Here is a 15,607-nt window from a genome sequence, read left to right on the forward strand (position 1 = left end):
AGTGTTCAAAGCAGTTCAACACTTTCCCCGCCCCTACTGCAACACACAGTCCTTGAAAAAAAGTTGACATTCCGTAAGTCACCTGTTCAGGAGAGGGAACAAGGGAATGGATTCAGCCCTTCCACACCAAAAAGATGATTGGTGGGATTTTAACCTTTCTGAAAGGGCTATGCATGCACTCCTTTGAAGCTACTATCGCTGCTGCTGTTGCTTCAATGACCAAGAGTTTTGCATAGGTGTGTGCGTGTATGCATGCATGTTGTTCAAAGGACCATACATTGTGCACCAGCATCAGAACACACATGACTTAAAAAGAAAAAAATCTATTTTGACTATGCAAGCCACAGTGGGGGGCACCACAGTTTGTCATGTCATATGAGCCCAGGTGTCATGGGTTATTTGAGAGTTGTTCTAGGGATATCCGAGGGTTGCTTAACCCTCAAATAACCCATGACGCTCAGGTTCACATGGCACAAGCTGCGGCACACTCCCACTGCAGCTTGCATATTCAAAATGGTGGCTGGTGTGCATCTTGGAGCCCCGCAGGTGAATTAACCCTTTGTGGTTACCATGAGGTGTGAACCACGTCACTGAAAAGAATTACATTTTGTGCTGCTTGGATTGGAGGGGCAAGCAAATCAGAAAGGCATAAACCATTATCAACCATCTCAAAATCTACACCTCCACATCAGGTAGGATAATAGTGGGTCAAGCAGTTCACACCAGCAAAGAATGTGTGGCAATTATAGTGGAAATTTAAAAATTCCAGTAAACCATATGGAACAAGAAAATGCAACTATTTGGGACAAATGTCATCTGGATTCACAGGAATACATACATGAGCATATGGGGTCAGTATGCTACAGAAAACCAGCATGGAAACACATGATGCTGCTCTTAGCCACTGAGAATTACCTGAAGCCTCTGAGACTTGGACTGAAGCAACTGTTACTTTAATTCGGCAAGAGCTTGCAGGTCCTTTTGCTTAATCTTTATACAAAGGCCAGAAAGGAGATATGACAATACCGTAAATGGTGTATGATAGGGATACCAACTCCAGGATGTCAGGATTGTATGTACCGTGGAAATATACAGTTGCCATCTCATAACATATGAAATTACCTATATTCTGTTTGAACCACTAAAACTACTGAGACCCTGGTTCACTGGTCCTGAATATGCATAACTTCAAATAACCAATCAATAGTACAGGCAGTCCTTGTCATTTCCCACCAATACTGCAGACCAAATATACTCTTGAGTAGGCTAATGCAGAGGGTGAGTAAGATACAAAATCCAGCAACTGGTACTGGCTGGAACACAACAAAAAGGACCTTTTGTTGTCCTCTCTAAGACAGCAGTAGTCTCGGTTCATTTAGGTTTTCTTCCTTTCCACTCCCGGGTCAAGACGATTTTTCAACACTCAGAGAGACTGCAAGGGTAGCCAGGCTTCCTTCTGTTAAGGTCAGGAACTTTCTTTTGAAATGCTCATGGGTGGAAAATGGCAAGACTGTAGAAAACAATGTTCCTGCTTCACCAGCCTTCCCATTATGAGTCTCCTCCACCAATCCTCGATTAAATATGCTGCCATGCTCGTTTCTAAAAGGCAGAGTGCCAATGGATCGGGGCAAAGCAAGCTACACAATACAGACATGCACAGGCCTGCATAAGAGGTTCTCACCTCTAGGTAAATGTAATTTAGCAGTTAAATATGAATTCCTCTCGTTTCTCTTTGATTAATGAAGAGCTCTGGAGCTCCTCCAATTCCCTTGAAAAGTAATAATACAATCCAGTAAATATACACACCCCGCCTCGTCCAGCCCCAGGGACAGTTGACCAAAAGAAGCCTCTCCAGTCAGGATCTTCAAAGATGTAGGGTAGGATGCGGGTCAAGAGGCGGCTGCAATTCAGAACAATCTGCTTTTCCTTCTCAAAGTGACAGCCACTCTCAGCTCCCTGCACCAGCTTTTCCACTGCCTGGGACAAATGAGATAAAGCAAATGACAGGAACTATTGACAAGTAGGAACCAATTCTTGCCACAAAGAAACCAAAATTTCAAATGGTTTATTGCAGCCCCATCACACTATAGAAATGTGTAATTATTTCTTATTGCTGCTGGCCTCTCTATGATTATCCACAAAGACAGAACACATCTCACAATGCTAGAAAACATGTTTTATTCTAAAGAAAGCCCAACACATTTCAGCCCAGATTTTCTTTCGGATTTTCTTCAGAGGTCTCAATAAAATAGGCTTCAGACAACTCTCATACATCTCATATATTCAATAACTGCCAGTTATGGAATATATGAGACATACCTTCCAGAGTTCTCTGAAGGCTATTTCATGAGATCCTTGAAAAGTTCCCAAATAAAAACTGAGTTGAAACATGTTGGGCTCTCTTATTTTCCTACTATCCTGAGATGTGTTCTCTCTCTGGATTTCTAGTGGCTACTCCCCAGTTCTTTCACACTCACTGAAGGGCTTCAGACAACCTGAGACCAACCATGAGCTGTGGCACTTGCGGGAGTCAAATTACATATCCAATCCTGCTTGGGGCACTGTTATGATGTGCAAACCCAGCAAGTGTGGTTATGCGAGGGTTAAACAACCCTCGCATAACACTTGGTCTGTTTTAGGGTTAAGCAAGGGTTCTTTAACCCACACTTCCCAGGTCTGCACGACACAACCACCCCCAAGTGGGGATTGCATATTCAAAGTCACACATTAACCCACAGCCTCACCATGGGTTAATCAGAAACAGAGATCACTGCACCTGTGGAAGCCACAGTATCTGTACTGACTCCATAATTCCAAGGGTTTAAAACACCCTAAATTAGCACCAAGGCATAGAAAGGTAACTCAGTTGATTCATTATCAGCTGTGGTTTATGGTAAACTAGATGAGGAAATAGAATCAAACCACCAATACCCTGCAAGGTGGACAAATATGAAATCTGTAGTTAACATTCAAGAGGATTTGCAGTGGCAATCAGCCTTGGATAGCATTAGTCTGCAGGGCAAGAAAAGCAAGTGCAGAGATCTGGATTCCAATTATTAAACTCCCAGGTGTTTCTGCTAAAGCACTTATAAATGCATATGATCATGGATCCGAGATGTTAAATAGTTCTTGAAAGTATATTCGAGATTCATATTCGCCATGGTGATCCCATAACCTAGAACGCCACCTATCTAATCCACCCACCCCCACCATGAGAGTAGACATTAGCATCAAACTAGACATGACCTTAGCCAAATCTTTGAATCTTATGCCTGGGATTCTCCTCTTCTTTTAAATGAACAGCAGCCACGGGACACCCAAACTGGTCTGGGATCATGGTGCGGGAGGAGGGAGAATTAGCCCTTTTCCCTGCACTGTCTTCCCACTGAAAATTCGCAGCCCTCAGCTGCAAATAACAGCAAATAGAAGCTTCAGGGGCAAACAGCACCTTGAAAGGTGATTTTATGCAGAATTTTTAAAACGTTTTTTAAAAACACTTCCCTGAACTGTGGTCTCAATCTGGATCAGGGGACCTGTGCAGCTGCTGCTCATTTTAAGATGCACTTCTTCACCCAGGTATTTAGTTCCTGTTGATGGTCTTGAGGAGATGTTTGAGACTTCTGCTTTGTTTGAACAGTCCACTTATATTTATTATCTACCTGCTAGTTTGACTTTTAAGGTTAATAGTATTGTTTCATTAGTGCTAATTTTGTACTTTTATTTTTATTTGTCCACGTAATTTATTATGAAGAGTGTAAGAGTGTTATATACATTCAGTAAATAAAATAAAAAGGAAAGAAGAATCTTAACCACAGGATTCAAAGATGTAGCTAAACTCACATCTAGTTTGACACTAAGAGTGATGGACATCTCATCTTGGATGAACTCATCTTTGCCAAGAGGGCGCCCTTGAAATAAGCAGGTATTTGTATAGATGGATTTCAGCTAGAAGGAGAATGCATCTTACCTTGTAACACAAAGTAGCCAAATTTGAAGGGGATTCTTCCCTCACAGCTCTGATTTCTGCAGCAGGAACCAGCGCAAAGACATCTTGGACTGAAGTAGCTGTATCTGCCCAGAATTGATCCCAGAAAGCATCATCTGTAGCCTCTACAGGCTGAAGAGACACAAATATCACAGGAATTATTTTGGTAAAAGCCACACAAGGCTGATCAGGAGTCAGGGAGTAGGGTAAAAAAACAAAACACCAATTATAGCCTAACGCTGGTTTTGGGCTACTGGTTTAGAACATAATCTGGTAAGCATATAAAGTTATCAAGCAGACACACACAGTACACGACTAGGGAATATAAAATACTATACTATGAACTGAACCACTGCGGATATATTATTAATACAATAAATGGCCTTGGAGGGCACAAATGGGAAGAACGGAAGGAAAGTAATACAGAGGAACTGGGAGCATGAAGGCAGATACTATGGGCAAATGGGAGGGACAAGGAGTTGTGGTGGGGAGAGAAATTCCTACTTGCTGAAAATGGAAGCTTTATCAACTTCTCTTTTGTTTTAGCTTTTAAAACAGACATTTCCTATCATACTCTAAAACCACTGTACATGTGACAACATGTTTATATGCACACAGGTAGGGCAGCAGTCAACATTCTGCACAGGGACATATATATACACATACATGTTAATAAACTGTCATCCTGGCAACCACAGAAGCCATTGTGAGCGTACTCGATTATTCTGCAACTACACAAAAGGTAAGAATACTTTGAAGAAAATGTTCTATCACATGCTGCAAATATAGCATTTTAGTGCTTATAGTTTCACTGGATGATGATCAATAAAGCACAACGTCAGGTACAACGAGCATTCTATCCATTCCTGACCCCTTTGTGTGTTTGACATAATAAATACTCAAAAAGCAAACAGCAGCTCCTGCCTAATAGCAGTTATTCTGAGCAGTCAGCGGTTTCAAATTGTGTTTGGGAAGGGTGAAGGGAGAGAAAAGAGATATGTTTGTTTAAACTAAAACAATTTCCTGGCTTACAGTTTTCTGGCTTTATAGCAGACATCCAATGGGTGCATTGTTAAAAGGATGGTTCAAAAATCAAGAAATGGCTTTACCATGCTTTATTAATAATTGGCTGTAACAAAGGAGCACTACCTTATCTGGGAATAGGTGATGTGTCACTAACACAGAAAAACCAGAAGGCAAAAGCAGGTAAGCAAAGAATAAACTGGTAGAGCAGGTTTATTTTGTAGTGGTTTCATATTCCTATGAGAGACTCATGCCAACTACCTCCCTTCCACTGTCCTTACAGCCATATAAATGAGCCCCTTTAAACCTTGGGAAAGTAGGCACTTAGTCATAGGTGGTTGCTTTAATACAGAAAGTGTTCGCATATTTAGCCAATGGGCAACATAGCAAGACTTCATTTAATTCCTCTCAGCAGGAAGGGGAAAAACGGGTGAGCTATTTGAGATAAATTTGGCAGCAAAGCACATTTGTGGCAGTAAACAACTGAGCATCAGATATTTTGGTAGGTCATGTGCACAGCCATACAGCAATCCAAGAATGTACACACACTGGCATTCAGAAGAATCTAACAAAGTATTTTTAGGTAAAGTCTATGAGTGGAAGTGGCTCTTAATTTGATCAGAGAAATTGCTATCCAGAATGAATACGACTGATAAATTGGAATGCACTGTATTGAGCAAGTCATTATAAGACTCTTTTCAACATGACCCTGAGGTAAACTAATTAGTAAATCACCCACAATGTGTAGATGGATTCAGAAGGTGACCCAATGCGCTATTCCTAAGAACAATTAAACATGTAGTGGAGAGAACCCCAAAGTATTCAGAGAGTACTTTACATTGGACAGACTTTGCTGACTGAAGAGGACAGCAACTTTTTCATTGCACAGAATCTTTGAACTTCTATTGTAACAAATTTTGCAAAGTTCTCCTTTGGATATCATGAACCTGTTCAATCCAAAACTCTTAGTGCAAGGCCTGGGACCAGTTATGAGATAAGGCACTCTTTGTGTCATTCTGTGCTACACACCAAAACACTTGGACAAAGATTTGCCACACAACCACTACAAATAAGCTGTACTGTCCCAACAAGTCAGGCCACTACAAAAGGTCATGTTCCTCTTAGAGAGGCTGCAGACCTATGATATTGAAGGAGGTGGTGGTATGACCATTTATTTTATGGGAAAAAATAAATTTGGACTCCTCTGACTTGAATATACTGCCCAGCATCAAACATTCCCTTTTGGGGCAAGGTAAGTGAGCAAGTGGTAGCAACACAGCTCCAAGGAGCTCTGGGTGAAGCTTTATAGATCCCTTCTAGTCTCTCTTTTGGTTTGGTTTCAGGATGGAAACTGCCTTGGTTGCCCTAGTGAATTCCTTGCACTGGGAGATGGACTGCAACACTCTTGGTTCTCTTGGACTTCTTAGCAGCATCTGGTACTATTGACCAAGGTAACTTTCTGGGTTACCTCATGAGGATGGGGATGGTGGACACTGTGTTGGGTTGTTTCTTCTCATTCCTGGAGGTAGGACCCAGAACATGGTGCTGGGGGATTACTGCTTTTCCCTTTGGCCAGTGGACTAACAGACTCTGCAGGGCTCCATCTTGTCCACCATGCTGTTCAAATCTACATAAAACTGCTGGGTAAGGTCATCCAGAGATTTGGGCTATGGAGTCATCAATATGCAGATGATACCCAACTTTATATCTCATTTCCATTTGATCCTAGGGAAGCAGTAGAAATCCTAAGCTATTATAACAGAACAAGATGAAACTTAATCCAGACAAAACAGAAGTGCTTGGTGGGTGGCCCATCTATAGCCTGTTTTTGATGGGTTGCATTCTGCCTAGAAGATCATTAGTAGTTTGGGGGTGCTCCTTGACCAAGTGCTCCTGTTAGATGTGCAAGTAATGCTGGTGGCAAGGGGAGCCTTTTTCCAGCTTCAGTTCGTTTGCCAGCTACAGCTCTTCCTGATGAAGTTGGACATTTCCATGTTCATTCATGCCCTAGTTACCTCCAAAACTGGACTACTGTAATGCACCCTACATGAGGCTGCCCTTGAAAAGCATTTAGAAATGCCAACTGATGGAAGAATGCTGTGGCCAGGGTGCTGACTGGAGCCAAGCATTCAGAATATATTATATCTATTTTGCTTGATCTGCACTAGTTGTCAATTTGTTTCCAGGCTTAATTCAATGTGTTGGTTTTAACCTTTAAAGCACTAAGCAGCTTGGAACCGGGGTACCTTAAGAACCACCTTCTTCCATATGTTCCCTCATGTTCATTATTAGAGGCCTCACTCTAGATTCCTCAGTCTTATGAAGCCTGATGGTTAGCCGCTAGGAGTAGGGCCTTTTCTGTAGTAGCATCCATCTTATGAGACACTCCTCCAAATCCGTCAGACCGTATCACTTCATTGTTTTAGGCAACTGGTAAAACATGGCTCTTTAAGAAAGCATTAACCTGTATGCACGTGCACACACACACACACACTTTGGCTTATCTTGTTTAATTCTGCATCTTTATGATGCTGTTTCCAATGAATTATTTTCATTTCTTCTCTGGCTTAATACGTTAACATTGGTCTCTTATGGCTGCTGTTTTTCAGAGTTCTGTTTGTTGTACATGTTTTTAGATATTGTATGATATTTTGCTTTGTAAACTGCCTTGAATCCATTCTTTGGGGAAAGGTGCGGTATAAGTGTTTTAATTAAATAGTCGGCTGTAAAGCAATTCCACCTCTCCTGGCACTGGGGAGTAAAAAGAACACCACAGTTTCTAACCTACACCTACAGAAAGCAAATGTGTTTATCAAGTGATTTGGGGATTCCACTCATTTCTCTTTAACTTCAGAGAAAGTAAAGAATGAGTAATTTGGATTCCATTTGCCCTGGTAATTTCCAGAGAACCAAGAACTCTGAGCGAGCTTCCTAAGGAAACAGGATACATCTGCAGAAACAAGAGAATAGAGCTTCCCTTTGAAAAAGGAAAATACCATAAACCACTGTCCCAGTTATTAATGTTATATGGGTTTTCAGATACTTGGTAGCTTAAATGTAGAATATTGGGCTTGGATGTGGCAAATCTGGGTTCAAATCCTTGCTAAGCCAATTAAGTCTAGTTGGTTGCTTTTATCAACTCATTGTCTCTTATCCTTGCAACAAACTTGTGCGTATACTCAGCTAAGAGATGTTGCGTAACCTACCTAGATCCCTTAGGGTTCAGAAGGAAAGCAATCTAGAATTGTATATAGAGAAGAGGGGACCCTATGCATGTTGATGGCTAGTGTGCCTGCGACTGTTGGGATGGGGTGTACGTGCATGGTTAAACCCTAATACAAATTAGCTTGCTAGCCTCTTCATAGTGTTGCCAAGCAAGAAAGCCCAGTCTGAACCTAGCTACCCAAATAACTCTGGCTTCTCATATCTAAGGTAGCTAGTTATCTTGCAGCATTGCTGAGCTCAATCAACTAAAATGAACGGCCCCCCATTTGTTCTTCTACCCACCATTAGAGAAGTTAGGAAAAGGGCATGTAGTGACTGAAAAAGAAATCTGAACCCCTTTCTCTGGAGAAAGGATTCGGATAGGACCAATTTAGGACACAGTCCTATGCATGTTTAGGGCGCAAACCTATGGCTGCTAGTCAGCAGCTAGACAGCCATAGGACTGGTCAGTTTCCGGGACCCGACCTCTGAGCCCATGTGATAAATATTAACTTACCTGTCCCTGACAGATATGAAAGGTTTGCCTTTTTCTTATAATTAAATAAAACAGCAATACTGAAATGTTACTTACAGAATGTGTTTTATAATACTGGTGGTAGACCTTAACACAAATATTTTGGTGACTGGCTACAAGAAAACCTAGTCATGCATATTGCACCTGCAAATAGTACCCTTCTCAAGTATGTAAATATGGGTGTTCCACCTCCTCCACCCATCCACTTTTCCTCATAGCACAATCTCCTTGGCATTCCTACAAAGGCTTTTAACAAATCAAGCCATGACCCTACTATGTTCATTTTTAAAAGGAGTGAACTTTAAAGGTCAACAAACCAAAATAATCTGACTCCTATTTCCTAGCTGTTTACTAGGACTATATTCAGACTATGAAATCAGAGAAGACATTTTATACTAATGTTGCAATCCTACAATCACTTATGTGGGAATACGTCCAATTGAACTCAATGGGGCTTACTTCTGAATAGACATGTATAAGATTCTATAACTAATCTGTACATACGCACTTGATTTTCCTTTACCGAATTGCAGGATATAAAGCAGAATACAATACTACCACTAAAACAAAAACACAGCAAAGTCTTCCTATTAAAGCTGCATTAATGATTTTTCTTTTCCCATTCTCTTGCCTCTCAGATCTTTGTCCAAAATCCAAACCCAAGATCTCTCACAGATTTTAAAAACCAAATTCTTATTTGGTGAAGGAACGAAGAATGTGAGGATCGCAAAGTCTCTTACTAATTTAAAATGTTGCCCTCATCAGCCTTGCTTTCCTCCCTCATAGGCGGCTGGAGAAAAAGAACCAACAGAAAAAGACAGTTAGCTTTTTCCTCTTATCACAAGATTTTCACATATACATATCTGACTGACTGTTTATTCATCCCTCCTTTCATTATGCAGCTATCGCAAACCCATTTCAACAGAAAATATCGCATTCTGCTACAAGCAGGCCTTTCCCAGCCAAATTGCAGATCAGAAGAAGTCTGTCAATATCCTTGTGATCTGGTTTAGTTTCACTCAGCTACTGCCTCAGGTAACAGAAAGGATTCTCCTGCAGAGATCTGAAAATGTGTGGCGCTACCTCAGAGGCATCTTAGCAGCTAAACACACTTGGAAACAAGGCCTGTTCTAGGAGTTCAGTGGAATGGTCTACCACTTTTGTAGCTTGTCTCCAACAATGGCTAAACTCAATGTTTCAATATAATCTTTTAGCACGGGGAGGGGAGAGAGGGGAAAGAAACCACAATACTGTACACAAGGGAAAGCAAAGAATTTCACCCTACAGTCATCATCCAGCTTCCTAAACCTTGGGATATCCTTATCTTTTTAATGCCTTAAAATTATAGCTTCCAACATAAGTAAAAGAGTTACTTGTAGGATTACTGTCAAGGCACATCCAATAAAATCAATGACTATTATTAATCTTACAATAATCACTCATCTCAGTCAGTTCCCAGTTGTCCATTATTTTAAAAGACACTCTCCTTACTATAAACTTTATAGTAAGAGCAGCACCTTTTAAAACATTAAATAGATAAATATGCATTATAGTATAAAGCATATTTACTTATTTAACTTATTTCTTAGCTGCTATTCAATACCACAGTCTTCTCAAGGTGGCTAACAGCATAAATTGCCAAACATTATAATTCATAGAAAACTATTACCATTTGTTCCAAAGCAACTCCATAGATTTTGATCTGCCTGCTCAAGTACAAGGAAATCTATATTGACAATCCTAATCTGCACCGGTATGTGCCAACTAACAGAGAGATTTTTACAGTGTGTCTACATTCCCACACCATACCTGTCTCTAGCCATGGATACTAGACCCATGCTTTTGTGAACTGTAAAAAAAAAATTCACCAGCTGTTTCATGTTGGCCACAAGATTAAGACTCTTATATTAGACCTACAGACTCTAGATCCAGACTGCAAGCTTCCTACAGAGCAAAGAGCAGAATTTTGCTGAAGGCATTTTCCAACTTCAAAGTATCTTCCTCTGACTACAGTGTTCAAGCTTCAAGAACAAAGGGAAGTTTTCCGGCTACTTCAACCCTTCCTCTCCTTCTGTCAATAAGCACCACTTCAGGCAGCCCAGCCTGACTGGTCCCTGGGAGGTTTCTAAAGTTGCAACAGCTGTTGCACTTGCCAGTATTCAGTTACTCTGCTTGCCTGTAGGCTACCAGTTATTACTTCAGAATGTGTATTCATGACATTTCTGTAGCCATGCACCTGACTTAAAATTAAGTGCAAGCAGACAAAAGAACCTATCAGCCAGAGGCCTTGTGCTGCTTCCCAGAAACGGTAAAAGAAAGGATTAACCATGATGGATAAATATATGCATATCCTAAGGGTTAGAATCAATTAAAATAGGTACATGCCAGAAAAGAACAGTACAATTTGTAGATAGGTAAGGCGTTGAGCCTCAATCCTAATCATGCTTATTTTTGCTAATATTGCTAAATATTGTGATGGGCGGGGGCAGTAAAAGAAAGAATTAACCATGATGGATAAATATATGCGTATCCTAAGGGTTAGAATCAATTAAAATAGGTACATGCCAGAAAAGAACAGTACAATTTGTAGATAGGTAAGGCGCTGAGCCTCAATCCTAATCATGGTTATTTTTGCTAATATTGCTAAATATTGTGATGGGCGGGGGCAGGAGTGGGTCAGGTTCTTCCATCAGACCTGACTACACTGTATTACCAAGAGTGCAACCTTCCAAGTTTCTCACTCAGATCTACCCACATGCAGACTTCCTTTCATCTGATTTTAGGCTGCGGAGCTTCTTCATGCCACTACTCCCTACTGTTCTTGTCAGGCGTTTTCTGCTTGCTAGGCCCAAATCTCAAAGGCTCTGATGCAGCTCACCTCTGCCAGCCTATACCCAAACTCGAGAAACGTTGTACATTTGGATCTGGGTCCACTGCATGTGGGGCTGTGGAGATAACATACTCATCAGTCCCTGATAAGGAAGGAAGCAATATAATAGAGCCATGGCTGCAGCCAGGCAAAGGGGCTGCAGCCCAGCATTGCCTGTGGATACAGCAGCCAACTCCCAGAGGCCTGAGAAATAAAATACCACATAAAGCTTTTTCCCATCTAGAGCCCCAGCAGAATGCTGAGTTTACCTCGGAGTCGCTACCAAAACCCCGCGAGGGGGGAAGGGGCTCTTTCACCCCAAGAACTTTCGTCTGGGGTTCCCTTCCCCGAAACTAAACGGCGGGGGCGGGTGGCCCGGCCAAAGTCCAGCCCCACAGCTTCTCCCCGAGCCAATGCCCACTGCCCAAGCGCAACAGCCCTCTCCCCGAAAGCCGCCACGGCCGGTGCCCGCACCTCGGAAGGCCTTTTCCGAAGGCCCCCTCCACGGCTCGCGTTCCTCGAAGACAGACGCCCTCCGCGTCGGCCTGAGGAGAGCCAGCGAAGCTTCTCCCGCCGCCGCTGCCAGGGTCCCTTTCCCCCACGCCAGCCCCTGCGAGCCGGCCCGGCGCAGGTGCTGCTCCCTCACGCCCGGCCTTACCTGGGTCTTGGTGGTGAGCTGGATCACCGCCTTCCTGAAGTTGAGCTTGGAGTCGGCGTTCCCCATCCTCCCGCACCTGGATCCGGCTCCGCTGCCCTCCTCCCGGCTCGGGCGCGGTCCCTCCCTGCGGCGGGCCAGGCCTGGCCGTCTCCTCCCTCGCCGTCCGTCACCGCTAATATCCCTCCTTCTCCCCACCTCCTCTCCCCGGCGCGACGGGCTCCATCCCTGCCTGCTGCTTCCTTCACCTGCTCCCTACAGCAGCTCGGCTGGCCGGCTGTTCCCCCTCCTCCCCCCTCCGCAAAGGCAGCGGATGCTGATGCTGGCCCTGATCCCGCCTTCCCTCGTCAGCGACGCGGCTCCTCCTCACCTTTCCCTCCGGCCGCATGAAAGCCGCCTCTTTCCCTGCCAGGGCACAGCCACAGGCCCGCCTCCTCTCCCGTCATCACTTCGCCTCTCCAGTTCCTAGCCGTGCCGGCTCACCAATCCCACCCACGCCCCACGGCCTTTCCCTCGTCATCCTCGCTCCCGTCGCCCTCGCCCCTCCACACCGACAAAGGCCAGTCGCCTCACTTAGACCTTCCTCACGTCACTCCAGACGAGAAGCATGCAGCCTCCCACGCCTCCTGAGTCCCGGCCAGCCCCTCCGCCTCTCAGTGCTGTCTCTCCGTTTTCCCCCTCAAAAAATACCCCATATTTTTTCTGCTAGTGCTACCCCATCTTTTTACGGCTGAATCCTATGTATCTTTACTCGGAAGTCAGTCCCACGTTCACCTTTTTCAGTGGGGCTTATTCCCAGGTAGGTGAACATAGCGGTGCAGCCCTACAGTCCCTCTTCCCAATTATCCCAAGAAAATATTTCAGGTTTCCCTTTCCATCCTCTTTCATCCAGAATCCTATATGGTCCCTTCCTTTTGTCTTCTTGTACGTATTAATTGTCCACTTTTAATTGTGTATTTATTCTACTGTGAGAAGATATCTCTAAAGGAAAGTCATCTTGACAACTTTTAGTGGCAGGGCTGGCCAAAGTTAAGTTGGCACCTATAGTAAAATCATAATAAAATGGTGCCCATCCACCTACCCTGTCCTCAGGCAGTGCACACCTGGTCTGCAGAACTGAAAATGCACACAAATACATAGTTCGACAGTATGGAGATGAAGCAGTTTTTGCATGCAGAAGGCCCCAAGTTCAATCCTCAGCATCTCCAGAAAGAGCTGGGAAAAGATGCCTGGCTGAAATTCCAGAGAGCTTCTGCTAGTCAGTGGATAAATCTGAGCTAAATGGTCCAATGGTCTGACTCCGTATAAGGCAGCTTATTTTATTTATTCATTTGATTTCATTTCTATATCACCTAATAGCCGAAGCTTTGTGGGCAGTTCACAACAATTAAAACTATAAAATACAAGATAATAAAATGCAATATAAACATTTAAAAGTATAGTATAAAAATGACCAAATTGAACCTAGCAGCAGTGCAAAGTTTTAAAATACAGTATCTGATTTAAAACAGAAAACTAAAATGCCTGGGAAAATAAAAAAGATCTTCATCTGGGGCTGAAAAGACCACAATGAAGGTGCCAGGCAAGTCTCTGAGAAGCTCATTCCACAACCAGGGTGCCACAGCAGAAAAGGCCCTACTCTTAGTAACCACCCACATCACTTCCTTTGGTGGGGGCTCCTGGACATGTTCTGATTTATTTTGTACATCCTCTGTATCCCAGCCCAACCCCCTTTATCTTCACAACAACCCTGCATTTAAAGGGGATTTATTTAAACATGCTTCTTCTACCTTAACATGCCCTATTGCCTTTTTCTACTCATAATCTATTTATTTGTTCATTTATTTATTTATTTCTATACCGCCCAATAGCCGAAGCTTTCTGGGCGGTTCACAAAAATTAAAACCAAACAGCACACAATAAAACAATTTAAAATATATAGAACATTAAAACCACAATATAACTATACAACCACAATAAAAACCTAGCAGCAGCGCAGGAGTTTAAAATACAGATTTAAAACAGTGAAGCTAAAAGTCTAGAAAGCTAAAATGCTAAAATGCCTAGGAAAATAATAAGGTCTTCACCTGGCACTGAAAGGAATACAATGTCAATATTGTATTAAAACCACAATATTTATTAAAAGCATAATCAAGATGGTTTTAAAAGGGGTTAAGATTAAGAGTGCAATAGCTCCAGCTATTGGGGAGTATAGAAATGTGATTAAATAAATGTTTAGACAGGAAAAAAATCTGCAACTCCCAGCATTCCCAGGGTTGGGAATTGTAGGACTCTTTTCTGTCTAAAAGTGCATAGGATTGTTCCGTAAAGGATGGATGTCTTTTCTCAGGGTGAACTCCTATGCACGTTTAGACAGAAAAAACTCCTACAACTCCCAACATGCCCCAGCAAAGCCTCTGCCGGTGTGTTGTCACTAACATGTCACTCTCTCTCTTTTCCCTATCTGTTAAATAACAATGACCTGCCTCACTGATTTATTGGGAAGAGAAATGTAATAACGATTGTAAAACATACTGTGTACTTTAATAATGCTATACTATTTATTAGTAGTCCTATTATTTTCAATAGGATTGCTTCAGAATTAATATTTTGGAATTACAGTTTGATATTTCAAGAGGAAAATTATTTAGAGCATATAGTAGATGTTCTTATCCAGAAAGGCAAGATTTAGCTGGATAAGCAAATGGGTGTCTTCCTGCAAAGAATTCAATGTTCCAGTCTAATCTCTTTCAGAGATCTCTACGCAAATTATTTGATGGGAAAAAATGAGGCTCAGGATTCCTTCTTAAATTATATACAAAGGGTATGAGAATGGCCACACAAATGTCTTTTTTCACATTACAGAACCCACATATCTTCTCATACATGAATCTCTGTAACATGAGAAGCCACCCTTAAAGAGAGTATGGTTAACTAGGATCATGTTCAGAATTGTCCATGACCCAGTTTGCACATCACAGCAGCAAATCATGGGTTATTCAAATCGTAGGTCATTCATACATCACAGTGGCAAATTGTGGGTTATTGAACCCATGATTTGTGGGAATGTGCACTCCGTGAGAGCCACTTCCATTTTCTGTAAACTACAATTGCCCCAAATGTAGGTTATAAGCATGTCATCTGAACCCGGACACTCTGTGTTGTTTATGGTTCGTTCTTGGGTTACCTCTGGGCTGTTTAACCCATAAAATACCTACAGTGTCCGGGTTCAGGTGACAAGCTCACAACATATGATCGGGTGTTCATAGTTGTTTACAGAAAGTGGAAGTGGCTCATGTCCCAGCAGATCGTGGGTTGATTAACCCATTATTTGCC

The 15,607-nt window shown here is 42.5% G+C and overlaps 1 protein-coding gene across 4 annotated transcripts in view; it reads right to left on the bottom strand.

The window, feature by feature from the left end:
- HID1 (HID1 domain containing) overlaps nucleotides 1–12,731 on the bottom strand; it is a 50,173-nt gene extending 37,442 nt beyond the window's left edge. For 3 of the 4 annotated variants that reach the window (XR_014788275.1, XR_014788274.1, XM_084838023.1), the window contains exons 1-3: nucleotides 12,275–12,533; nucleotides 3,968–4,117; nucleotides 1,807–1,977 (exon numbers count right to left, since the gene is read on the bottom strand). Coding sequence is in view for 2 of the 4 variants with exons in the window: in XM_084838023.1 (XP_084694149.1) it covers nucleotides 1,807–1,977; nucleotides 3,968–4,117; nucleotides 12,275–12,340 (387 nt within the window). In the remaining 2 variants the exon portion in view is untranslated. Of the gene's footprint in view, nucleotides 1–1,806; nucleotides 1,978–3,967; nucleotides 4,118–12,274; nucleotides 12,534–12,641 lie in introns of those variants that run through there. The other variant, XM_084838024.1, reaches the window with a different exon arrangement.
- Nucleotides 12,732–15,607: the final 2,876 nt, after the last annotated feature.

This window comes from Heloderma suspectum, chromosome 2 (genome assembly GCF_057233095.1).
Source record: "Heloderma suspectum isolate Gila_16-S chromosome 2, 16-S_ref, whole genome shotgun sequence".
Lineage (NCBI taxonomy): Eukaryota > Metazoa > Chordata > Lepidosauria > Squamata > Helodermatidae > Heloderma > Heloderma suspectum.